At 48.7% G+C, this 26,751-nt stretch overlaps 1 protein-coding gene across 1 annotated transcript in view; it reads left to right on the top strand.

Moving 5' to 3' along the window:
- The window catches only part of LOC128277959 (cyclic nucleotide-gated cation channel alpha-3), a 48,941-nt gene extending 27,455 nt beyond the window's left edge, over window positions 1–21,486 (top strand). Inside the window, exons 5-11 of the mRNA XM_053016575.1 lie at window positions 9,641–9,792; window positions 9,898–10,039; window positions 11,490–11,639; window positions 16,520–16,687; window positions 19,734–19,878; window positions 19,970–20,130; window positions 21,203–21,486. Coding sequence (XP_052872535.1) covers window positions 9,641–9,792; window positions 9,898–10,039; window positions 11,490–11,639; window positions 16,520–16,687; window positions 19,734–19,878; window positions 19,970–20,130; window positions 21,203–21,486 — 1,202 coding nt within the window. The remainder of the gene's footprint in view (window positions 1–9,640; window positions 9,793–9,897; window positions 10,040–11,489; window positions 11,640–16,519; window positions 16,688–19,733; window positions 19,879–19,969; window positions 20,131–21,202) is intronic.
- Window positions 21,487–26,751: the final 5,265 nt, after the last annotated feature.

Here is a 26,751-nt window from a genome sequence, read left to right on the forward strand (position 1 = left end):
CATAATATATGTATGTGGTACACTGGTACACCACCACCACCACCTGCGCCTCGCCACGGCACCGCATACCACTCGGTTCCGGGACTGTGTATCGACATGGCGGCAGGATGCGTATGCTACATTTGGTGGACTTTGTGGCAACTTTTTCCCACTCACTTCGCTTCGGGCCTCGTTTTTTCCGGAGTCACCAACTCAGGATTCCCCAAAGGCCCGGAAGACCCGCTCGGGAGATGATGGTTTGGCTGTCATTTAACTTGATGTTTTGAGATATCCGGGCGTTCCAGGAGGAGGGCATCGTTGCTCCTACAGACACACACACAGTGCGGCTTGCAAATGGCACCGAGGCTGAAACGAAACATGATGTCAGAGTGTCGCAATTGGGGCGCAGTGCCCATGCCCAGGACACCAGGAACAGAAAAACAACGCTGGGCGGAGGAAAGTGATCCCTGGAGATTCGTTGGAATGTTGGCCAAAGAAAGGCAGACAGAGAGAGAGAGAGAGCGAGAGGGAGAGTGAAATGAGCGCGCGTCAGAGGGAGGAAATGAAAAAACAAAAGCAAGAAAGACAGAACGAGAGAAAACAGCCCACCAACGGACGGACAAGAAACAAATGTCACTTCAAACGGGGCTCGCAAACCATTCATTTTCCGTTTCCTGGCCCCGAACCATTTATCATAAATGCCTCTTAGCGACGGGGGCCCTGGCGTCGGGGGCTTCATAGCGGGCAGCGCGCGGCCCTCGGTATCAGGACCTCGCATCAGATCTATCTTTGATTATGGCCATTATGCGGTCCAACCTGCGTGCCGCGCGTGCGTCCCCGTTGCCGTTTAGCTTAATGTTTCAGCATTACGAAATCGGGACGCTCGGGCGGGAAATATTGTGTGTGCGGGGAATCCATGGAAGAGCCCAGGACCAAAGGCGTACAATCCAACTTCACGAATCACGCGCATATTTGGCGCACCCAAGCCACAGACTCCTATTTGCTACTCGACTCTATTTTGATGGCCCAAGAATCATTGATTCATTAATCCTTACCGGAAACTAGGGCAGGTTTTGCATTTTTCCTCTTCCAGAACACAGCAGCGGCGTGACACACTTCAAGAGTTTACTTTCCCCCAGCCGCGCAACAGCCGTCGTCGTCGTCCTCGGCGTCGGTCTATTTTCCGTTGAGTTCCGACGCGGAAAGCCAGCCTATTCCGACGACGCACACACTTGTTCGGTGTGGTCCATGTGTGAGGCGCAAAAAGAGAAGCGAACCGAATCCTTTGTGCCGATTGACGTACAGGGAATGTTTCGGCCCACTGAGATGGATGGATGCGAAACTGCTTGACACACGACATGACTTTGCAATACGGAGGGCCCGAGAGGGCTACGGGCCCTCTATTCATACACGCCCTTTCGCCCCGAACCGAATGTGGCCGACTAATGGCTACTTTTTCTGAAGCCGTCGCTGAAGTGACTCGCCGCTTGACTCGCCGGAACGTTTGATTTTCCCGGCGCTGACTCATGGCGGTTCGCCTATTTCGCTTGCTCCCTTCTTTTTTTATGGTGCTGGTGCGGGCCAGAGTAAAATGACAGTTCCGCGTACCTTTGTCCTGGTTCAAATGGCTGACACTTGAACCTGACAGCCATGGAGCAACACCCTGTTGCTACCCGGAATCCGGCCGTGTGGGTCGCAAACGCTTAACGAAAATGCTTGGCGTTCGATGGAGGCGCATGATGGCTGACGATTTTCGGACAACAAAAATCACAATGAACTGACCAGTTTCGTGGTAACGATACAAAAACAGTGGCCGTTACTCGTTACACAGCGCCGCTGCAGGTTCTGTTCGAATTAGGCCGGCAATTTATTTGTCCACCTCTTTTAAGGGAAGGGCTGCCCATCGTTAGCACCGGCGGTCGATGCAATTCGGCCGGGGTTTCGGGCCCGGTCAGAGGCAAGGGGGTGTCCAGAATAACTGCCTAACGAGCTTCCGCTTTCCGGCCAACCCGCTTCCGTTCCGCTACGTGACGGGGCAGAACGTGAGAACGTGCGGTTCGCATTTGGGGCAACCAACTTCGGCATGACTTCAGCGCAAACCGAGCATCGCCGCTGCACAGAACACCCTTTACACACCGTTTTACAAGTGACTACCCGTGAACAACACCGTGGCCCCGCTCTGTGTGTGTGTGTGTGCGCTAGTTGGCGTAGTTGCGTTGTGGAGACCGAGCGGGAAAACTCGCGGGAAAAGCCTAAGACAAGTGGTCCCGATCCGATCGTCCGACTAACGGCGAGTCGAAAGACGCTCAAATAAGCGAAGCATAGAAATACGGCAAATCCTCTACACACACACACACGCACACGTTCCGGGCCCTTTCCTTCACGCTTCAGCGCGAGCATTCACTCGGCTGGGCGGCTGGCAGAGTCATCGTAGTCGGAGTGACGAAAAGTGCCCCAAGAAGTGGATTCTGACAATCTTTCAACTTTTCGCCCACCGCGCACTTGTTACGTTCGCCGTACTGCGCCCTAACTCAAACCGGAACCGGAAGCGGTAAAGTAACAAACAAGCGGCAACCGGGTAGCGCAGGGAACAAAACAGGCCACCGGGGCGGGGCGAAAGGGGGGGGGGGGAATGGGTCCACCCGTTTGCATCGCCGTTGGGAGTTGGGCGCTTGTTTTCCCAGAACGGCCCAACGGCGAAAGGCGCAAGTTCAACCACACGGAGCCCCACGTGGTGGATCCACGCGAAATGGAGGCGCCTGGTGCTGGGTGGTTCCGAGCAAAAATTCCGCCTTGCCCTCGTGCACTTTTCTTTTTACTGCCCTCCCGCCGCAGGACTTTTCGGCACAGGCTCGTTGGCTGACTGACACCCGAGTGACGGGGTTGCTTTACGTAGCCCGTAACTTTTTTTTCGCTCTCTTTCGCTCTTTTTTTTTTCATTTGCAGGACGGGACCTGGGGTGGCGTGTGGCATTTGTTTATGTTTCGCAAGTAAACTTGCGCATGACACCTCGGCACCTCAACACTTGGGGGCCCGTTGTTGAGTTATTATTAAAACGTTGCCACCATGGTAACTTTTATTTGTCGCTCTGCGTCGTCGGGCGAGCCGTTTTTGGTGCGCCCTCCCCAAAATGGCGCCCCCCAACTCCGCCATCCGGTGTGTGGGGTCATTAAATTGTGAGTTGGGACATCGCTTCGAAGTGTGGCACACACAAAACAGCCACCGGGGCCACCGGGGTTTACAGTTTGTTTGGTGAAACTTTCGCACCCAAAGTCCTTTCTCGCAGTGTGGCCATAAAAAGGAGCATATTTTTATGCTAACGAAACAAGTCTTTCATGTGGCCAACGTGAGGATCGGACCGGAGCATAATCAGCTTTAGAATGTTACCAAAAAAACAAAAAAATGATTTACTCAATACGGTCGCCTAATGCGTTCCGCATCATCGACCGGCTGGCCTCGCCACTTGTGGCCAATCGAAGTCGACCGACCGCTTTCGAGACCGATTGAACCGGATTGCCGGAATGTCAATGCCGATGCCGCACGCCACTGAACCGCTCACGTCTAATCGCAATGACAAGCGGGCAGACTCGCTCGCGTTCGGCAGGAAATGGAACCCGAATCTCCGTCCATTTATTTTTGGGACACCAAACAAGAACCGGGCGCCAAATCCGGCCCAGGCTCCTCTTTTCTTAACCGAAATCGGCTTCGAATCGAGAAGCGTAAACAAAATCGGGCAAAAATAAATTCGACAAAAAGGCGCCGACAAAAGCGGGTCCCTGGAAAAGGGCAAGGCAGCCAGCCGGACCACTTGGGCGGAAAAGAAAACACGGCCAACGGAAGCGGGAGCGGAGTGCGAAAGGAAAACATGATGCAAAACAGAGGAATCGACGACGTGCCTGGCTTTTCCGGTCTCTCTCTCTTTCTCTCTCTCGCTTTCTCTGTGGAGCTTGGACTTCTTGGCGATGCTGGGTGGCTGAGAAGTTTTGCTTTCTTTTTTGTCGTTGGTTGCCTTCACAGCTCAGCTTCAGGTTCCGCCGGCCTAATGCTTCTTGTGGGGCTTCACTTCGCCTTCATCTCGCAACCGAGCCACTCACACACACAGAGGCAAGCGCCGAGGGGCTCGGCGGACCCAAGCACGCGCTGGCGAAAGAGAGAGCGAGAGAAGGAACACCTAATTCAGTGAAACTTTTCCGGTTCCTCTGGATGGCCTGGAATCGATGAGGGATGAAGGTCTATTTTTAGACTCACTGGAAAACTCAAACATCCCTCGCTCTCTCTCTCTCTGTCGAACACACACACGGACACGGACACGTACACTTTTTGCAAATAAAAGTGGAGCCCTGCTCCTGCTCCGGGGCCGACGTACATTTATCGACCGTTTCACTGCGACAGCCGAAAAACGGCGCGTTCCGAGGCGAGTCTATTTTTAGCATCACCGCAGAGACTGGCTTTCGTTTCCGGTTCCTCTCTCCGGTTCCCTGTGTGGCCTCCCCACGAAGCTTTGTTTATGTGCCCGTATCCCTCGCTGTCGGTCGCTGTGTGTGTGTGTGTGTGTGTGCTTGTTGTTGGGATAAAAAGTAGGTTATGTACACGCTGAGCACATCGCAGGCAATGACTGCTGCTACTGCTGCTGGGCTGGGTGGGCTCGGCTTGGCTCGGCTTGGCTTGATTAGGGAAGTAGTCCGAATCTCCGAAAGCGAGACAGTGAGAGCGACTGAAAGAGAGAGAGCGCACCTGCGAAGGACACAAAGGATGGTCGCGCGTGCGAGCGGAGTGGCCGTCCACCAGCTGTTCGCCAGTTCGATGCCTTGAGGCCCGCCAGTCGATGGAGCACAAACACTGCACCAACACCAACACCGATGCACTCGGTTGCATGCGGATGCTGCATTCGTTGCTGCTGCTGTTGGTGAGCACTCTGTTGCGTGCTCGGCATCCGGCCCCGGAGCACCATCATCATCGGGTCGACTAGGAGCCGGGGTGCTGGGTCAGGGTGCTACGGAGCGCGGAGCCGCGTGAACCCTGATGCGCCTCCGTCGAAACAAAGGCCAATGAGCCCCTTCGCACGCCATTGAGTATCCTTTCGGGCGAGAACAAAAAGGAAATCTCTCGCCGATTACGTCAATGGAGGCCCGGGCTTGGCCTACAAGGATCGACCGGCCTACCTACCCTACCCTACGTCACAGTCTCACACAGCTTCCCTGTTTCCTGCCCGGCTGCTGGCATCGGGCGCCCCGTGACGTCGGCACGCCGTTTGTTTGCCACCTCTCTCGCTCGCTCGCTCGTCGCTAGCGTTGATGATGACGGTGATGATGGTGCTGATGCTTGCGTCATCCGACACCTGCGAAGCGTATCCTGCGTGACCCACAAAGGCGCTCGGAAGGCTCGGATCCGGTCGCCCCAGGCAAGCTGTTTCCAGGAGGCGGGATTAACATTTATTTCTGCCTCCAAACAACCAGGAACTGAACCGGACCGAGGACTATATAATAGGCCAGCGTCTGCGAGAGGATAAAAGAAATCGACGAGCCCAAAGTTGTCCGAAAATTTCCGGCACAGCACCGGGGGCAACCGGAAATAGATATTGACGACAGTTTCCGATACGGCTCGGCTGTCCTGCGGAAGGAAGTGTGGCAGATTTAGGATTCGAATGTGGGCACATGTTGTTTCTGGTAACAATATATTGTAAATAAAAATTAAATTAAAGATTCATTGCTTTCGCATGGAGCAGCTTATGAATAAGCAATGGAACAGCTGGGTGTAATAATATCAACCTTATCGTGGTGCTATCGTTTGCTTGAGATTTAAATGGATACTATTTCCATACTCAACTCGGAACTGCCCTGGATCTTTTGCTAAAGGCTAAAAGTAAGGTAGAGGCATTTTTTAAAAGCATGTAAACGCAAAATAGATAAACCGCATAGTCAATATGAATGACCAAATTTGGAATATCTAAACCACTAAATTTCCCTGCATTTCGGGAGTTTGTTTACCCCTTAGCAGCTGGACAACAGTCAAGGGATGGTTGTTGCTTAAAATTAAACTAGATTTTGAATCAGACTTAACATAAATTTAAACTAGACCCTAAACCCAGCAAAGGACTTTAAACTTACTAGGTCTATGCGTTGAGAACGGGACTGTTAAAAAGATGGCTGTACCTGCCGATTGGGACTTCCCAGTTTAGTGGTTCATTTTACATTACCTTGTTTTAACATCAGGTAAATGATTTCAGGTCGAAACAAAATTTATTTTGGTTTGCAACCCATCGATTGATCGAGAAACGACCAAAAAGCCGTTTTTCTTATCAAAAACATGGAGGCGCCCAGCCAAACTGTTTGAGGATACTATCAAATCACTTGGATGGGAGCTGCTATCCCTCTCCGCGTTGTTCACCAGACTTGGCTCTTTCCGAATATCATTCTTTTTCGTCGATGAAACACGTATTGGCTGACCAGGTCTTCGTTTATCTACGAGGAAGTCGAAATTGGATGACTAATTGGTTTACTTAAAAAGACGAAGAATTCTTTCGTCTGGGAATCCATGATTTAGCAGAGAGATAGGACAAATGTATAGCTATCGAAGGCACATACTTTTAATAAAATAGAAAATCGCCTTAACAAAAATAAACTTTTTTTGTGTGTTAAAAACAGTCCCGTTCCCAACGCATAGACCTAGTAAATGATGTTTAAGTGATGTCCAACAAAAAAAGGAGTCCACCGAATTGCGATCGACATACAGACGACGTGATTTCTCATTTATTTCTCAAGTACTTAAAATAAATTATATTGTTGTGTGATAAAATAAAGATTCACCTGGACAGATATTCCTCCTAGGATTCGATTCGAAAGTCCCTTGGAACCTCGAATAATAAAGTAAAATTTTTTATTCTGTAGAAAAATTGTTCTACTCGGCCGATTACAGAATAACTGCTTAACTCTCGATGGGGACTGTTCCGAAGAATCACACCAAAAGGACTGTTTCCATTGTAAGTCCCGTTTATTGTTCACTAGACGCTGCCCGACTCACAACCGTTTGCAGAATTGACATTACTTTTACGTTGTTAGGCAGCGTTTTGACTGTGGGATTGGAATGTGGAACGAAAAACGCGCTTTTACTGGACAATGTTTTCCATGTTCAGCAGCATTTACGCACATTCCACGAACCCTCGTTTACGTTCCAGTCTCGGAACTTCTCGTTCCGAGTATGTCACCAAAAAGCCAACCGATGCCGATGAGAATCAACTGGAAGTGTGTGTCTATTTTTTGGAACTTTGAACAACAACCGTGAGTGCGAACAGCAATCGTTCCACGAAAGCTGTTGCGTAAATAATGGCCCACACTTCGGTGCCGGGGTACGTTTCCCGGAAGGCACACGGGGCGACACAACCCGTCCATCGAGCTGCACTTCCGGCGATTGGTTTGTTAAACTCGTCGCTCTCACCAGACTGGACCGACAAACCGTTTCGGCACCGGGCAGGACCCAGAATGCGCGGACCGCGGATCCAGGATGCTGACCCAAACAAGAAACAAGGCGAACGGCAAACAACAGTGCACAATGCGTGCTAACACACCTGCCTCTGGCGCCTCTGTTTGTCGTGTCGTGTGTTCGACAGACCACTGGGCAAGGGGCACAGTCCAGTGGCCAGTGGCTTAAAACAAAGTTTGACACCCATTTGTCACGCCTCATGCCGATCCGTCAGAGTGGCAATTACTCGGCCGGCCCTCGGTGGCCATTGTTTGCCCTTTCCGGCCGGAATCCAAAAGGACACACACACACGGTTAAGGATAAAACGGCGACAACAGCAAAAAAGCGAGAACAGCAACCCCAAAATCATTGCTGCTCCATTGGCGCTTCCAATCACAAATGGCGCGAGCGCGCGCGTGGCATCGATTTTGTTTCATAAATCATCGAAACGAACATAAGCGGATCCCCGGACCCAGCGGACCCAGGAGGGGCTCTGGCCGGTCATAATAATGGACAAAAGCGATTGGCAGCTCGCGAACCGCGAACCACTCGCCACGGGGATAAGAAAGGCTCGGCCAGGTCCGGTCCGGGGTGGCAGCACGTGTTTTTAACTGCCTCACGCAGCATTCGTTATGCTGCGTGGCCAGAGCGCCACAATTGGATTGATTTCCAATCGGTGTCGGTGGGCTGGTGGTGACACTTTTGCTTTTTTTTTCGACTCGAATGTGGCCAACTGGGTGAAAGATAATTAGAGAGAGAGAGGGACGTGATTTATTAAGCGCCTGGCCGGCCGGCCCGGGGTGATCCGGGTACCGAGGGCGACCAATTGGCAACATACGTTTGGGCAAACGAATCGGTTTTGCGGTGACGATCGATTTCACCACCACCGGGGCAGGGCAGGCAGGACCATTCTGTGGCTCTTTTTTCCTTGAAATTGTAATTTAAATTATGAATTTGAGTGTTAAATCCGCATCGGATCATCGGAAGGTTCGGATCATGGAGAAAGCGCACTAAAGCCAGGAAGCGTGGCCATTTCGTTCGAGGAACACATTGCCTCTCATTGGTCGCTAATTTAGTGGAAACTCAATACTCGGTTCTCGGAGGCCTTCAACAAACCCGGAATCAGTTAAGGGCACGACGCTTTCAACGATCGATCTCAATCGGTCTACACGCTGCCACTGCGGCGTCAGTCTACCACAAACAATGCCGTGGCCTCCGGGTAGATAATCTTAACAATGTTTCAAGCATGTGCCACCCTGCTGTGGGTGCGGTTGGTACACACATTTTATCGACACACGATAATATCGGTCACTGATGGATGCCATTTTGCTGCCGGAACATTGTTGCACTATCGTTTGCTAATCGCTCCATCGCCGAAGGCCCTGGCCGGCCGGTTCCTCGCTACTTCGGTGGGCCAACAAGAGAGCGACAGAATGAGTGTGTGTGTGTGTGCGAGAGAAGGAGACGAGGCCAAGCATAATAAAAGATAAGTGTCATAAAGTCTGCTTAATGTTGGAAAACTTGTGCCACCCTTCGCCACCCGACGGGAGGGACGATCTTTTGCAGTTCGTAAAAGCCGGAGCCGTACTTCTTCGTCTTCCTTCCGCCGAAGCGTGTCCTTTTTTGCCCGGCTCACTCCGATAGCAGCGAGCAGATGCATCCCGAGCGGGCTGCCGTTGTTGTAATATTGCAACGGAAGTTAATGCGAACCCCAGCCGGCACCGAGGGTCAGTGGGTTCCACCCGCGCCAGTGGAACGGAAGCACACCACTTGGTGTCCCCGGTGGGAAGGGTTTGTGATGCACGCTGAGAAACAATTGCCGGTGGTCGGGCTGGCCAGCTCTGGTGCACTAAATGGTGCAACAAAGAAGCCGGCTGCAACCGCAGGCTGAGACGACATGAGGGCGACGGCGTGTAACAGGTGGCAGGCAGGTCGTAGTAGTAGTGTAGCCCACTCGAAAGGTCAGACCGTGACCGGAAGGGCAGACACGTAACGTACGTCTCTGGGGTAATCGGTTTTAATCAAAGCTCTCGAGCAGATCGACCACGCAGATGGGGGCTGCCCGTGACCGGTTGGGTTGATTAACTCACTCCTTCTCTCTATCTCTCTCTCTCTCCCTATCTCTCTCCCTCGCGATCTGGGCTTGGGGGCGCTATTTTTATCTGACCGATATCGATTGATTTCCGCCCTTTATCGTTCGCAGCCAAGCTGGACGGTGTCAAGACCTACATGCGGATGCGGCGGGTGCCCAACCATCTGCAGGTGAAGGTCATAAAATGGTTTGATTACCTCTGGCTGACGCAAAAGTGCTCGGACGAGGAGCGAGCTGTATCATGTCTTCCTGATAAATTAAAGGTAAGCAACGGAGCGAACCGGCGGTCGGCCACGTGGCTCAAAGCGCTAAATAATCTTCCCTCTGTTCTCTCTTTCTCTTCCTGTCTCCCTCTCTGTCGTTCGCAGGCTGAGATAGCGATAAATGTTCACTTAGATACGCTTAAGCGAGTAGAAATATTTCAAAATACCGAGGCCGGATTCCTGTGCGAGCTGGTGCTAAAACTTCGCCCGGTACTGTTCTCTCCCGGTGACTTCATCTGTCGAAAAGGTAAGTCGCCCCGCGGTGGCGGGGGTGTCGGCGACAGGCCGTTCGCCGTCAAAGTGCGTCGTATTCCGCGATGTTGGCGCCCGCCACGTGGAGTTTGCAATTTTCTCAACTTTTCCTTTCCGATCGACCTCCGAGCCGCCGCCGTTGTTGCGGTACTTGTGCCGACTTGCGTTCCGTGCGCTCAGCTGGGCGCCCGGTTTCCGGTTTTCGGCGTGTGGGTCGGAAGAAAATCGTCCTCCGAAGGGCTGAACGTGGGATTTCCCTGTGCCCCGGTTCGAGCACGGTTCGGTAAAATAAACCGGCATAAACCGACTTGAGGATTTGAGTAATATTTCCTTAAAAAAGATAAGTTAACTATGATAAATACGAATTTTTGGCCTTATGGGTTGCGCAGATTCCGAGAATTTATCTGTCTGAATTTCTGAGAACGGAATTTCTTAAGCCAACTTTTATAGACTACTCGAACGATCATTTGCATGGTTTTCAAAGGATAATGTACCTAATATATCATTAGAAAGTCTGTAGATCCTTCTTCGAGACGAAACAATCAAATATTTTGCATTCGCATTATTGATGAATTTTTGAAGAATTTGTGTTTTCTCTCATGTCATGTTGCAAATGTGTTGTTCATCCTATTTTTCTATTATTGAGGTAAAATATGTAAAATATTTGAGTTTTACTCGAATAGTCGAATTAGCCTATACAGGTAACAAGTATTTACCTGATGCTGAACGTGAAGAACGATAGTTCTGAAATTGAAAATACCGAAAACGTTGATCCAGGCTCAAGTAGAGCGCGGAAGTCCTTGGAGGAATTTTTTAAGTGTCAAAAATGACGGAGAATAAGTGTAATGCAAAATTTATTGAATGACAAATTCAGTTTGGAAGTTGTGATTGCATTGGCTACGAAAATGGCTTGAAAAGAAGGCAAATATGAGGCCCAAATTGTTAGGACGCTCAAGACGTTAACTGATTAAGAAGAAAACAATATCGTTATGAGTTTAGATGAAGAAGTCAACTACTTAATATTCCTTCATAATTGTTGCATCAATACGAAATAAGATTTTTATCAGAAACTCGTTTTTTCCTATCCATTAAAAAGTCAAAACTATGATTGATATCCGAGCAGTTGTCATGCCGATTGCATAACTTTGGCCGTTCAAATGGCCTAAAATATCGAAAAATAGCTAATTTAGTATTCCTGAACGCGATAAAAGGTTGAATTAAATCAAACAAACATGTTGAAAATAGTCCATAGATTCTTCCCCAAAACTACTAGTGTGACGCGGCCGCCGTTTGTGAACTTTGACGCGAACGAGAACGGAACGAGGAATCGAAATTGGCACGGCGGAACCGAAGCGCGAACGGAACGAAACGGCTGTCCCGTTCCCGATAATTAACTAACGCACTTTGTTTTACTAATGCCCGTTTTTTCCCACACACACATACAGGCGAGGTCGGCAAGGAGATGTACATAGTGAACCGGGGCCGGCTGCAAGTGGTGGCCGACAACGGCAAGACGGTGATGGCGTCCCTGAAGGCCGGCTCGTACTTCGGGGAGATCAGTATCCTCAACATGGGTACGGCAGGTAAAGCGCTCGGTAAATATGATAGCCAAGCAAAATACTGTTGTTATTGACGTTGTATCTTTTCTCATTCATCGTGTTCGAAACGAAGAAGAAGAAGCGAAAAACGAACGCGAAAATCTAAAATCCACTCACAAGACGCGTATAGATTGTAAGCAAACAGAAAAGGAAAGCCTCGAAAGCCAAAACTCGATCGCAACTCGTGGCGAGTCGCCGGACGCACCACGCCGCACTGTCGTGCCGTTGTGCTCGCGCTGCCAAACATGGCACAAGGACCCTCCCGGAACCAAGTCTCGGTTCACGGTGCACGCGTCCCTCACAAAAATAAAATAAAAAATAACTTAACTCCGGCTCAGCTCGGTCTTTGGTTTCGTATAAAAACAAAATGCGAAAATAATAGAATAAAACAGAACAATTGTGGAAAAGCGTGCACAGCCCCCCACCACGAGATGCCACGCACCTCGACCCGCCTCCGATCCGTGGGCCGCGATTGTGGTCCAAGTGGTGTGGTCCTTTCTTCGAACGCGACGTGTCGCCGGAACTGCGGCGGAAGGGACATATTCAGATAACAAGCTATGCTATGCAAGTGACGTACGCAGGAGCGTGCCTCGCTGTGCCGCCATCGCCGCCCCATCGCTGCGGCCCAAAAGCTAGGAGACACACTGGTTTTTTCTGCTCTTTCCTATTCGTACCGTTTTTTCCCCCCCATTTCAAGTAGCTAGAAATCAAATTTCAAACTAAAAACAAACCTCAAAAATAGCCCTTTAACGGGTGCGCCCAACTGCGCGCCCAAAACGCCCCGCGATCCCGTCCCGAAGACAGTGCGCCCCTTTGCTTTTTGCTCCCGATCTGCCATCGGTTTCCCCGTTTAGAGTTCCTGCTCGCTCGCCCAATCTGTGACCGTTGTTGGCCGAAGGAAGAAAGTATTGAACGCATGGCGAGCCCACCTTGCGGTGGATTCGCCGTTCGTACTTTCTCCGTCGGCCGATTGTTCGAAACAGTTACCCTCCAGTAAATTAGCTCCCTATTTTATGCGCAACTAACCCCAAGACAATCCTACTGGCGTATGACAGTGTGTTTGCGTATTACATTGGTACTCTTCAATCTTCCCACCCTGGCTCTTCCTTTCTCTACCACTCTATCTGTGTCTCTCTCAGTGTCCTTCTTTGTGTAGTCAAAGTCTAGTGTCCCGTGTAATGCTAGTGTAGCGAAAGACAGTTGACACCGTTCGATGTCAGCGGAGCCCCACGGGTGGGCGATGCAGATTAGTAGCGCTAATTAGTTTGCATACTCCGTAAAGTAGTCCATCATTCCTCTCGATGTTCGCCGGCGGTGGGTTCGCCGCCCAAGAACCGAACCCGAACCGTAGCTAACTAAAAAAAGGAAGGTTCAACTAAACAGCGAAAAGCAAACGAACAGAAAAAAAAACATACAAACCGAAACCAAACAAAGTAACGAAACTGTAATCAATAACTAGCGTTCCGTTCAGAAGCTTTGCTTGGCTATTATACCTTTACCAACATCAGTACAATATATATTTATATCGTGTTCTCTAGTATTACCTTCCAACTACCACTAGATACGAGTCATTCACCGCCAGTTTCATTTTGAATGTTTCATTTTACTCTCTATAACCCCGTTTCGGACCCCGTTCAGTTTTCGATGTGTATCCGATTGTGCATTTGTGTTTTCCGTTTACTTTTTTCCGTTTCACTCTACTTCTTACGTTTAGTTTAGTTCATCCTGTCCGAAACCGTGGCTGCACGTGAGCCGGTGCTTCTACTCAAGCATTCTCTTGTTTTCCACCGTTTTTTTTTTTGCTCATTTGTCATGAACCTTACTTTGTCTTTTGCTATTTCGATCGATTGGATGCTAATATCTTTATCGCTCTTCATTATCACGGCTAACGAGTGTGCGTGTTGTTGTGTGCTTGGTATGGTTTTTCCGTTTTCATTTACTCTACACCAACGCTCTCTTACGATTGTTCGAAAGTCTAAATTGCACAACATCGCCCCCCCAAATCTCGGTACAACATGGTTTGATTTCACTTCACTCTATAATGTTTTCTAATAGTTTGATCCCAGGGTTAAAGGTGCTAAAAATGGGGCGGCCCGAAAACAAACGCCCTCCAATTGAATGGCAACATAGAACGCCTGTCTGTAGGCTGTTGGTGTAGGAAGCGTCCCCATAAATAAGGCACGCAAATAGTCGGTCCCCCATTTGGCCGACTCGAGGTGCAATCTAAATCACAATTAAATCCCATTGGCTAATCTCCGGACGCTTGTTGAATCTGGGGCGCCTTCGAGGTGCCGCTCGTTAAATTTCCATTCCAAATCTCCCGATTAATCAGCTATAATCTTGAGCTAAAGCATTTCTTAGAAAACCGCTACGTGCCAGCCAACGAGTCCGTTTGCCACTTTTACGGTGTTGGATAGGTGGCAAAAAACACTCCGCGTGCATCCAGAAGGATGTCTTAAATTTAGGGCAACTTTTCGGCCGGCAGCTTTCGAGTGCCCCAATAAATAGATCAATGTGTATAATTCACAAACTGTACGTAAAATCCATGACTACTGAAAATAATACGAAGCTTTGCATCGCATTAAAAGCCAAAATTTATCCCAAAATCCTCGGGCCGATCCACTCGGACTCAGAGTAAAATTCGTCTCAGTTCAGGTATCACGGTATACTCACTCTCAACCTCTCGGGTGCTCGGGAGCGTGGATTGCGTAATTTTAATCACTCTTCAAGCGGCCAAAATTTTCCATGTTAGCACTTCCATTATTGTCACCCGCGAAGTTCGGCGTGCGTATGAACATCCCAAACAAACGGGAAAAATGTCGAAATGAAGCGCTCAAAGCACATAAGCATCTTCCGTATCTCGCGTACATCTGTGCCACCGACCAGGCCGTGCGGGATCTAAGGGTGAACCAAATTATGTCACTGGTTCGCCCACGTACACACATACACACGGAACGACAGGCGACCCAGTGAGGGAGCGCATGTATCCTTCGCGACTTACCACCCCGTTCAACGAGCTCGCTTAATTGGACAATTCAATTCGTACATCCAATCCACGGGTGAATGGGATGAATTTGATTAAACCGTTGGCGGTTTGCTTGGCTTATCAGCCCACACACACACACACACACACACACACACCCATACTAGGGGAGCGTTGTGTGCGTACGGTGTGGTGAATGGGCGCTGATTGAAGTACCACAGACGGTGGGCTTTTTCGGGTAATGAAAACGTAATCATTAACATGAAACCGCATCGCTCTACGGCCGCATTACAGCGGCTGACAACATAACGGTCACGGGCACTAATTTGTCTAGTTCCGGCAGATTTTTTGTTATACCGATTTAAAACTCGTTTAAGATACTCTTTTGCCGGTAGAATCCTTTCCCGTTAGAATCAGCGCGATCGGGCGACTCACTTGAACAGCTCAACGTTGCGCCCACTCGACGAAGGCTCCCACTTCCGTTTCTGGCCACGATTTGAAAGTTGCTTAATTATAAAACTTCCACTCAGTTCCGCCCTCGGAAAACTTGTTTCGCGGTGTGCGGTGTGTCGGTGTCGGGCACCTGGCAAAAGCGCATCAAGCGGGTCTGTTTAAAAACGGATGAAACGATTCGAAATTAGCATATTTTTAATCAATCGATATTCCACCCGGAGCTGCACCGGGACATCCGGACACTGCCGGAGGACCCGCTGACTGCACCCTTGCTAATGCGAACATAATTGCATCAACCAAGGACCGCGGGTCCCTTTCGGGCGCTTTCTCACGCTCGAGTGGTCGGCGTTGTTTTAACGGACTTTTTTTCCACTTTTGCCACACCAAACTCTAGCATACGGGTCTCATTTGCATTTTTTACCCATCGGTCTTTGCTCGGGTCTCTCTTACATGAACCCTTTTGTTGGCTCACTACCTCTTGAACGTGGATCGTTTTCTTTGTTTTTCCGTTTTGGTTTTTACTTTTTGTCAACATTTTTGTTATTTTCTGGAAGTTTTTCCACTTTTATGTCGTCGTCGGTCGGTTCGCTCGTATGCTTGCTGCTCCGTTTTGCATCCTAGCCCGAATTTAGTGCGCCCATCGGGTGCGCTACGGATAGAGTTAATAGAGCTTTTTTACCGAGTTCAGTTTTCCATGTTGTACCTTCCATTTGGTAACCTACCCACTACCTTACGGCACTGGCTAAATGTTTCGATTGTTTCGTTTCCATTGCGCCTCTTTGGTCCTTTCTTCGATGCTGCTCGATTGCTAAATTGGACATGACAAGTTTTTCTTTCGCTCGTCGGTGTCGCAACACTGCATATTTGAACGGATGTATCTATTTAGTTTTATTACTCGTTTTTTTGGTTCCATTTTCATCGTTTTCACTTGCTGTCGTTTTCTCTATTTTGCTCACTCTCACTCTCTCTCTCTCTCGATCGGTTTCTTATGCCTTCTTTTGAGTTTCTTTTTCTCGATCCTACTCACATACTTCCATTTAAGTATATCTTAATACATTTTGTCCACCCTCGACACTAAATGCGACCCGAAACGGACCCCGTTTGTCGGCCCCGTACACTAATCGGATTCTTATGTTTCTCTTCTCTTGCGCCCCACGTTCCCGTTTAAAAAACACGATAAAAATCTCTCCCACCCACACCCCCAACACACCCCCACACACACACATGCGCCGCTTCGGATCGATTATCGCACGACACTCGAACGACATCGTTACGGAATTAACGCCAATCTGCGCCTTCCGGCGGATTCGGCGATCGCTGCCACGTGATGATGGGCCACCCAAAACTTACGGATCGTTACCGTTGCCCGGGGGTGGGGCCGGGCCGGGAAAATCACCGTCTGGATCACCTCGGAACTCGTGGCCCTTCACACCTTCGGCAGGCAATCGACGTACGGCCAGCGTGCGCTCGGTCGGCTACAGTGATCTGTTCGTGCTGAGCAAAAAGGACATGTGGGACGTGCTGAAGGAGTATCCGGCGGCCCGCGTCCGGCTCGAGGCCATCGCCGTCAAGCGGCTGGAGAAGTACAAAAAGGCACCGCTGGAGAAAGGTAAGCCCATGATAACGCGCGGCCCGTACGGCCCGACGGACGAGTTTTGCTTGGAATAGCGGTTTTTTTTTGTGCTGTTGTTTAGTTTTATTTTCGCCGATACACGCCGCATGCTGCCGGTGGCCGGGGGCACAGGGATCGCGATGGGCGCCTCCATCCGATGGCCGATCTCACTCGTTTGAGACTCGTAAATGGTGCCCGTAGATTGCCCCCTTTATTGGTTGCTTAGTTTTCGGCTTGCGCTTGCTGCTAAATGCCCCCCCGTATGCTTACCGTCTCGCTATCCTCGAAAGAGGTCCTGCTTTGCCGAGAAACGATTGCGGGCTGTTCCGTTTCGAAACTGCCGATGTTATTGCTCGATTTGTTTCTGTTTTGCCTACATTTACTGTCTGTTTTTGGGCACGTTAGAGCTTTTGTTAGTAATTCGGAGTTGCGAAAGCGATAAGGTTTGTTATTTGAAACCTGTTTTTCTTTTCGGTTACACAGACGCCACAACTCTGAGGTTCCGATTTTGATGGTAATGTAGACTTTGCTTTAATTTTTTTTATTTTACACTGATTGCTGATACTCTTACTAATATCGCTATAGGTTTATAGAATAATTCTCTCTTGCTCTATTTGAACAAGCTTAGTCGGTGCTTTACATTCTTTGTTTCAACAACTGACGCACGTACTAACCGAGAACATACACATTGAGGCGACTGAATAATGGCTATTTAACGTTGTTCATGCTTGAAAACATAGAAAAACTCTTACTGAAAGCGCGGTAGAAAGATGCAGCCGATGGTACAAAAAAAATTATAGATGTAAGCAATTCTTCCTCTCTTCTTTGATCGAAAACATAATTGTTAGGCTGTTTTTAATGCAAAATTAAATTTCAATACCATCTGGGGTCGTAGAAAGGGTTTGTATACCTCGACAAATGTGTTAGGATCCCACTCAGGGAACCCGAGAATGATGAGTTTCGAGAAAAAGGCTACATAAACTGACCAAACGAATGGAAATGATTTAGTTATCGTAAGACCCTCTCTCGATTTTGTGATTAATGTCGGTCCCTTATTGACCCGGTTGATAGGAAATAGCTCATAAAAGAAAGTAGCTAAGATGTGTACTGAAATTAAGGTGTTAGGGATCGTCTACTGAGTGAAACATTCAGGAACCAACGAGTTTGAAACAATTGCAAGCAAACAACCCTCATTTTGGAAATATGGATGCCTTGCGAACCCTTTCGCAAAACATCATTAAGCAAAATGGTAACTGTATCAAATTGTATGTAATAAGAACAAGGTATTTGAGCGAAATGGGCTGTAAAAATTGTACTACGGTGACCGAAAAATAACGGAAACCAGTTGTCCTCGACTATCATGGTGTGAACTCCTTCCAAATCGGTCAAACTGTCGACAAAAAGTACTATTTAGGGGTTGTGCCAAAAAGACCGGGTTTGTGGCGAGCCTATTCTTGGTTCAACTTCCGTTCTCATTTCGAAACAAACTAAACTCATATCGTTACGCAACCGTCGTATTTGGCGGACTTGGTACCATTTGACTTCTGGCTACTCGCTAAACAGAAGAGACCGATCTGAGGATACCTTTTACAGTAATTATAATAGTTAGAATAGAAGTTTAAACAAAGAATGTGTTAAGGTCTGTACCAAAAAAGGACCTTTCGGACCGTTTCGCATAGATTTAGAAGAATAAAGAAATCTTTTTCGAGTTATAAACGAATTCCCGATATTTTTCGGCCTCAGCAGTATATCATACAAATTAGAAGGTGAATGCATCTTAATGCAGAGCCAGAGCTTTACGGTAGTCTTTGTGGTAGCGTTTGGTTAGGGGGCACACTTGGCAATAGGGATCTACCTACATCTCTGCATGCTTCCATTCACTAATCACCTGATTTCGATCGAATCGAATCGAATCGAATCCGTTCGAAGCCTGTAGAGAATTGATTTCAATGTGTCACTGCGGTAGATCACCGACGAGACACCTAAACCGGTTATTTCACGAGCACCCAGCCGGACACATTGCAGCCAGCCTGCGGTAGAGACTCAAATTTAAACACAATCAATGCACCGATGTGTCCGCTGCCAGAGCGACTGGGGCTAGTAAACGTAGCCGCTCCGTATTGACACAGGCCTGGGACACTGAGATGGGTTGGCAGTTGAATTTGCTTCCATTTTCCGATGCCTGCGGAACTGTATGATAGGTGGCGCGCTGGGGTTTCGCCTTCCGAAACCGTTTGATGTTGGCCGTCTACAACCCGACTCGACTCGAGACTGCACCTGGACCCTGGACCCGACCACGGGCAACATTTTCTTATTTCTTCGCTTCGTTGCTTTGCTTTCGATGGTAGCTTTTGGAACACAAATTCATCAAACACACACACAGACAGAGGGAGGCATGAGAACTACACAATGAACCACTGAACAGGATGAGTTTATTTCTGGCCGAAATCGGAGCGCTTTACTAGGGATGGCGGGCGAAGCGTTCCGGAAAACCCGGAGCCGGAGAGTGTGACCAGCGCAGTTCTTGGGAAGCCCTTCACGGCTGTTTCACAATTTTAAATACTCTTTTCCCGCACGTTCTCGGAAGTGGACTTTCTTGTTGTCCCGCGTCCCGGCCGAACAATGGACCCCTTTTCACGGAAGCGTACTTTTTGACCACGGGCACCTACGTGCTTCCTCAATTTCCGATACCTGCGCTTCGGAGTGTTGTGTTGTGAAATAATTTCACGACACTTCCGGCCCGGGGAAACCGGGGAACGGGCTTCTTTTGATGTTTCCGCATGCGAGTCGCAGGCTTCCGGGAATCGGAACCGCGCCACCCGGGCTGGGCGCCCACAGGAGTCTATCAGCTTAGATTCCAAATCGGCCTCGACCTCTGGGTGTACACCAATACCCTTTTTCCAGCTTATGCTCCAGCCCCGTTTGTCAGGGCCGCCACCGTTGCGTGTGTCAGTGTGTGTGCGCTGTTGGTTCGGTTGTTCGTTTGTCTTAGAGTGTTACTGTGTTAACTGTGTGCCCATTTTTTGTGATTAATTTACTAAAGTTGCTATGGGACGCTGCCAATCGACACCAGGTCTAGTGGAGACGAAGGGCCGTACCACGATCGAGGACATGTGGATATCGCCCACGACGGCCATTACGTCGGCGGGCTCGATGATGGTTCCATCGTATCCACCGGCGATGGGCAGGTAAGTGGCTAGGGCTAGGGCTAGGACGCTGTCCTCGTGTGCTGTCCGTTTGACCGTGTGTTTCCCTTCGGCCCCTCCCGCGTGCCCGCAGTCGCATCGCCAGCCCTCGGTCACACCGTGGCGAGATGAGCAGCAGCCGGCAACCGCAGTCGCCCGGATCGGTCAGCCCCAGTGTTCACAGTTCCGAGGAGCGGCCCCGCAGCCGAACCACGTCCCATCTGGCCCGCCCGCAATCGCAGCCGTGTCGGACAGGTAAGCCCCGACGCGTCCCGACGCCGACGGTTGTGGCGATCCTGGGAAACGAGACTCCCTAGGCGGCTTTTGATTGTTTTAAATTACTCACTGTTTTTTCTCACTCTTTTGGCATCTTCTTAGTCATTTTTTCGCTCTTTCTTAAAGTATCATCGAATGCTAGTGATTCATAGGCGTTTATTCTCGCTCTTTTCAACTTTCCTAATCAATTTCATTCACTTTCATTCACTTCAATTTAGTTGCACCAAATTCTCGGTTCGTAGGCCAATTTTCTTTAGCATCGCATTTTTAACTTAATTATTTCGAAAATACCAGTAGAGTAGTTTCAATAAAAACGACTGCAAGCGGACTGTCCGTAGCAATAATATCTACGGAACTTATCCCGTTGGTCAGTAAGCCAGCTGTTTCAGTATAGTGAAAACTCACAGTCTTCAGGCCGACTTCTAGGTCGAAATGGTATTTTTACCGAAGCGTAGCTCAAATATAAGCTTCTAATATTAACCACACCACGATGTTTCAGGCGGACTGCGCGAAAGCTCGAAATAAACGAGACTCTTCCGACGGTCGTCGCAATAATCGGCCTTTGGGTTTATTTTCCGCTTCGTATTTATAGTCGATGCCGCGGTTTGAACCCCGTTTAGAAATACACCTGAGTTCTCCTTTTTCTTTCGAGTGTTCCGTCGAGCACCTCAATTCAGACCTCGAATTCAGAGATTCATCTAGCAATGCTGTATGGAAAGATATACGCAATAGGAGGGCAACGGAATGGTTCTACTATTTTCTTAACATCCTGAAATATCTTTAAAATTTTAAAACTTTCGTAATATTTCTTAATGCAAGAAACTCAGATATAGGCGATCGTTTGATCAAAGTGTGTAATTGTGACTCTCATACCCCCTACAAAATTTAACAAGTTTGTGTTCACTTTTGACTAAAAATCATGCCTAACCATGGTACTTATTGACCGACATGACAAATTATCTACACTAAATTAGCTCGAACCGACTCGAGTAATCCACAGCAACTGCCCATTGTGTTCTAGTAAAAATCTTCTGCTTTCTCTTGACCACAGGGCTGCCGTGTGACTCGCTGACGCACATCGAATCGTCCGGCGCAACGCCGCTGCTCGGATCGCACGAGGCCCTCGAGGGCGAGATCAAGAGGCTGCGCGAGCGACTCCACACGGTCGAGTCGGAGAACTTCTCGCTGAACGCGAAGCTGGCGCAGCAGCAGTGGGAGGTGGAGCACCGGCTGGCCGAGATCGAGATGCAGATCTGTGGCGCGTCGTCCGCCTCCAGCGTGAGCCAGGAAAACGAAACCGAGGATCTGGAGCGGAACCGCGAAAGCATCATATAACACGGAAGCGAGCTGCCTCAAAAAGTTGCCCTGGTGTATGTGCGCTGCATGACCTAAACGAAGCCGACTGCTGACCGCGGACCGCCTATCCCCGCTCCCACACCAGCCCCCACCGTCCCCTGCTCCACCATGCCTCCCTCAACCAGTGTGTGCGCCCCGGTCGACGGAGCACGCACGAAACACGACACGAACGGAACGCCAGACGACGAACTACGAACCAACCAACAGAGAGATACAACCGAAAACAAAACCGTAACCAGCATATGACGACGACGGGTCATCTTTGGCAAAGGCAGCTAGTTGGATATACTGAAACAACATTCACGCACACACTTGGAGATGAGCAGGAAAAGTGTGCACGGCCAAGGCAGCCGCGAACGCCGAGAGCATGGGATGGCGATCCTTGCTTTAAGGCCACTCTTTTGCCTCAGCAAACAACACACAGAACGCCGAATCCCGGGAATTTGGGAAGAAATTCTTGAAGCAGGGACAAAAACCGATGACGCTAGGAATACATTCCCGCCATCTCCCGAAAGCACGGCCTACGAAAGCCCCCGGGGGGGGGCGACTTCTTTGCACGTAACGGTAACGGTACTTTTTTGCTCGATGTGTTGAGGTATGCAAATTAGGCACACAGCACCGCGGCAGCAAAGCCAGCACGCCAGGTTTCCAACCGAAAAAAACCGAACGAAAAGGAAAAAAAAGGTTTTGCTTCCATTTCGCGGAACAAGCACAACGGCCGAACCCCGGGAGCTACGACGCGTAAAGGAAAGTGTTAGATTCCGCTGCACCATAAACTAATCCTAGACTAGAAGGGGCAAGTTTTCAAACGTTTGCATACGAAAATGTGGAGTGGAGTCCATCGGCCGTGCGTGCGACCGACCGACGGAAGCATTCGCGAAGGAATCAATTATATTAGCATACCGTGAAGAGTGCGCCGGCGACGGCGACAAATGATCTCGAACCGGGACCGGGGATTGGAACACCTTTAGGTGGCCGCAAAGCCACCCAATGCCGGTGCTGGTGATTCACAGAACATTTAGAAAACGAACGCATTACGAGAGCGTAGAAGATGTAAAAATTGGCCGGCCAAAAGGTATTTGAGAAAGCAAAACGGGGTAGGAAAATCGACCCAAGTGATACACAAATTGGTACTTCCTAGAAGTGTTGCCACCGGGGCACAGGTTTCGTGAAGGGTAGCGTTTTCTTTGCGCGACTTGTGTTCTCATTGCCGTTCGCATTCACGATGAGGACAATATGTTACGGGAAGCAGTTATTTCCACCCTGGTCGGGGACACACACATCGGCCGAGTCGTTATTAGGCTCGGCACTAGAATTGTGAATATTTCACTGTACAGAGCATTTCATGCGCCATCCAACACAACACACACGCCGGAGATGAGATGAGATGGAAAACGGTTGTATAGCAAAGGCGGGCGGGGAATGTCTCTCGCGAAATGGACCGGCCATTCTGTGTTTTTTTTTTGTCACAAGAAATTCCGGTTCCGTGCGCCAAACACTCTCTACACACCCGCTTGATATGAACCGCGTGAATCAAAATCCATTACTAAACTCACCATATTTTCACTATTCATCACCGGCGCGAGCGGCCAACCGATACTGCTTCCGAGCGTATCGCATAGTTATAGGAGCACACTTTTGATCCAAAAATTTATGACCTATACCGCAATATCACATGTTACCAGACGTTTCGATTCTAAGAAAATTACGCCGGGAAAGGTGCGGGCCGGCGAAAACCCGATTTCAAGATACCGACGTTAGGCGTTAAGGAGTTCCGGCTCTGGGGCGACGAAGCAGAGACGAAAAGTTTTGATTACAAATTGCGTTTTAACTACCAGACGAAAAAACAACTACTAAAAAAAACCTATCTACCAATCGCCGTCGCCGCAATGGCGTTGAGTTGGTTTGTTTGTAGAAAATGGAACCAAAAACACAAAAAAAAACATTGAACCCATTCACACGTTGAAACTGTTGATACCACGTAAGGCCGTTAGGTCGGCCATTTTATTCTTGGCGATTTAAAATCCAGACCTCCGCCCGGAGCACCGGCTCTAAGGCTCATGGAAGCATTGGTTACAAGCATTGGCAATTCGTTTCGTTCACCGAGTGAACCATCCCAGTGCGTCAACTGTTGCTCGTTAAAGTTATCGCTTGAATTTCGACGCTGTTAGACAGTTTCGAGCGTTCAGTTCTTTTCTTGAGAAATCGGTTGTTGCTTTTCCTTTTACTGCTGCTCTCTTCTGTTGAGTTGCCATACAGGTTACATAGCAGCGAAATAATAGTCCAAAGTCCGAGCAGCAGAGCACTGAGCGGTAGGTTAAAGTTTATTACGAGATCTGTAAATACATAAAAAATGCAAGATGGGGTTTGGAAGAGCACGCAACTGCATATTCTAAATAGTTAGAGATAGTAAGAAAAACAGACACGACACAAAAATCCACTCGATGTCGCTTTTTCGCGAGTCTCAAGAAGGCCGGAAAAAGTGTGGCAAGGTTATTTGGCCCGAAACAAGGTCCCTTTTCTGTTGGCATTTCTCGGAACCACAGCCTCGTTTGGTTGGTTACCATCACAAGCTTTGTGGGCAATCCTTTCTATTCCGGCTGCCCTGGTTTCGTTACTACAGCTTTCGGGCTGACCCCGATGGACCTGTAATTGACTCATTATGTAGGCGTCTCAATCTGTCTACCTTTTTCACGCGACACCCGAACTTGGCCACGGGACAAGCATCTTCTTCTGTGAGTTCAGCCCGTGTACTTGAGACAGCAAGCTGGTGGCGGGCCTAGCAGTGAACCAAACGGGACCAAAAGGTGTGTAAAGCAGTGCGCCTACACCCGAGCAGAGTATAGTACAGATCACAGATCCACAGACGCATCCAACGGAAGTAGAAGTCCCTTACCTCTCACAAGCACGGAAGCCAACCGTGCACAGATATCAAGTCTGGCGCTGTCGGTAGATTAAAATAGAACACATCAATAGGCGGGCTTTTGAAGCCACGACCATCCTCCGGAATACCGATCACGATCTCACCCGACGACCTTTGGATTTTGAGATGCAGAAGATTTGAGATATTTTACTTTGCCTTCATACTTTTTATACCCATCAATATTTTTCGGGTTGTACAGTGGATAGCGAATAGGGGGCTTAGTTCAAGAACACAAAAGATTTTATGAAATACGAGGATAAACAATTTACTTTAGTCAATCAAAACTCAATCAAAAACCTCGTATAAGACGTGTAAATGATAATTTTGCTGTACTGATAGATCATTAATACTAAACAAAAATTTTAACCAAACATATTTAGAACAAGCTAAATCCGGATCCGTTTAGTATCCGCAATGGAAAAGTAACATTTATTAAAAAGAGGAAGATATTCTCATATTTTCACATAATTCAAATATTTCGCTAAATTTCCTTTCGCTATCTACTGTATGCGCAAACGTGCGCTAAATATGCCTGTTCTCTGTTCAGAGGATCCTTAAGGTCTGTGATTTAAGTCCCGCTCGGCAGCATCTAAACAATTAGATGATAAATTCTTCGAAATTATCTCAAACTCACACAAACTTGACACACCCTGTAAAAGTACTATTTTTTGCGAATGAAAAGAGCCATCTACCGGAAAATGAGGAAACAATCAAGTGGTTCAGATATTGGAAATTATTTCTGTTGTTTTCTCGGCAGGTGGCTCTAGTAGGCATCAAATCATCGACATCGACTGTTGAATCATCGACACCGAGTGTTAAATTCAGCTCTTGAATGTTTTTTAACGGCCGGATCGATCCCTGGTCCCACGAATCATTGTTGGGCCGGTGGCTGCAAGCCGGTGACCGAGTGGCATACATTGTTACGGGATCATACCCTTACTCACACTACCACAAATTCCCTGCCAGGCCAGGAAGAGGCTACCGCGAATACCGCGGGTTGCTAAACGTTACAGAATGCTGCTGGTATTATAACGCACCTATCACTACACACACACACACACCAGGAAAGGAAACAATAGGCATTGACATAATTACTAGAATATTTAATACAGCAGGAGCGTTCAGCATACACCGGAACCCCCCAGCAAAAGAAAAGGTACTAAAGCGTTTAACTAGTAAATTATTAAATTAAGCACGAAGCGATGGCCGTGATGGTACCGATTTTCGATAAGTGATCAAATGAGACGTTAGTGTAGCCCAAAGAAAGCGAAGGTAAAGTTAAAGTTACTGTAAACGGTTTAATGACTAGCTGTAAGGTTGTACCATAATATGCGAGGATGTGAGGCGATCGGATAGACGTACGGGGCAATTTTATAACCACAAATTCCCAATGCTATGAAGTGAGAGTCCGGAACCGGAGTGACCCGGGGACAGGACAAGTTTATTAAAGCTCCCCAGCAGCGCGGCGGTAGAGTTTTTCTAACAACCGATACCGGATACGGATGATGCCAAGCCAAGCCCGAATACCGGGAGCCAAATTGATATCCCACACAAAACACAAGTCCGCGGTCGCGGGCTGTTCCATGACACTTGGTTTATTTGATAGTCAAATCGAAGAGCGAACGAAGCTAAACTGCCAAATTTTTAGATAAAACCAAATATGATCACTTACGATATTATGCGAAACGCGAAGCGATGAACGAAACCACACACAAAACACACAGCCCGGGCAGAGATGTCGAGTCGGGCCCATAATTATTGCAAAATCGCTTCCCAATCGGGAAGCGGCTGGGTAAGGTAACCACACAGAATATAGAATAGTTCCGCAACGCAGCGTTCCGACAGGTTGGAACCGAAATCGACGCGAGACAGGGATCGAAGGCTGTTATCCAGATGAACCTAGTGACCAATTTTGTATAACCCAGCCGTAGCCAGCTCCACTGGACCGACAGCACAGCACTTTTCCATTCCGAACCAGCTTCTCTATCTCAGTTCGGTTCCATTCGGTTTCTTTATTTTTATCATCCGCAACAATCCAATTATGCTTGATGGTGGCCGGTTCAAGAATTTGGAACGAAACACGCTGACCTCCTTCTCTTTCCGACACACTTCGCCAGGCCTCACCGCGGCGTGATCGGAAGTTTGATTTTGGCCTGTTAAACTGCCATCAGCTCGCAATGTGGCTCAAGGATTTCTCCGAATCGCGGTGGCCACCTCAACCGCGCAAGGACATTGTAGCATGCAATTGTCTCTAATTGTAGCTGTTGGCATTTGAGTTTTGCGTTCTGTTCCCAGTGCGATCCCATGCACACACCATTCAC

Source organism: Anopheles cruzii, chromosome 2 (assembly GCF_943734635.1).
Source record: "Anopheles cruzii chromosome 2, idAnoCruzAS_RS32_06, whole genome shotgun sequence".
NCBI lineage: Eukaryota > Metazoa > Arthropoda > Insecta > Diptera > Culicidae > Anopheles > Anopheles cruzii.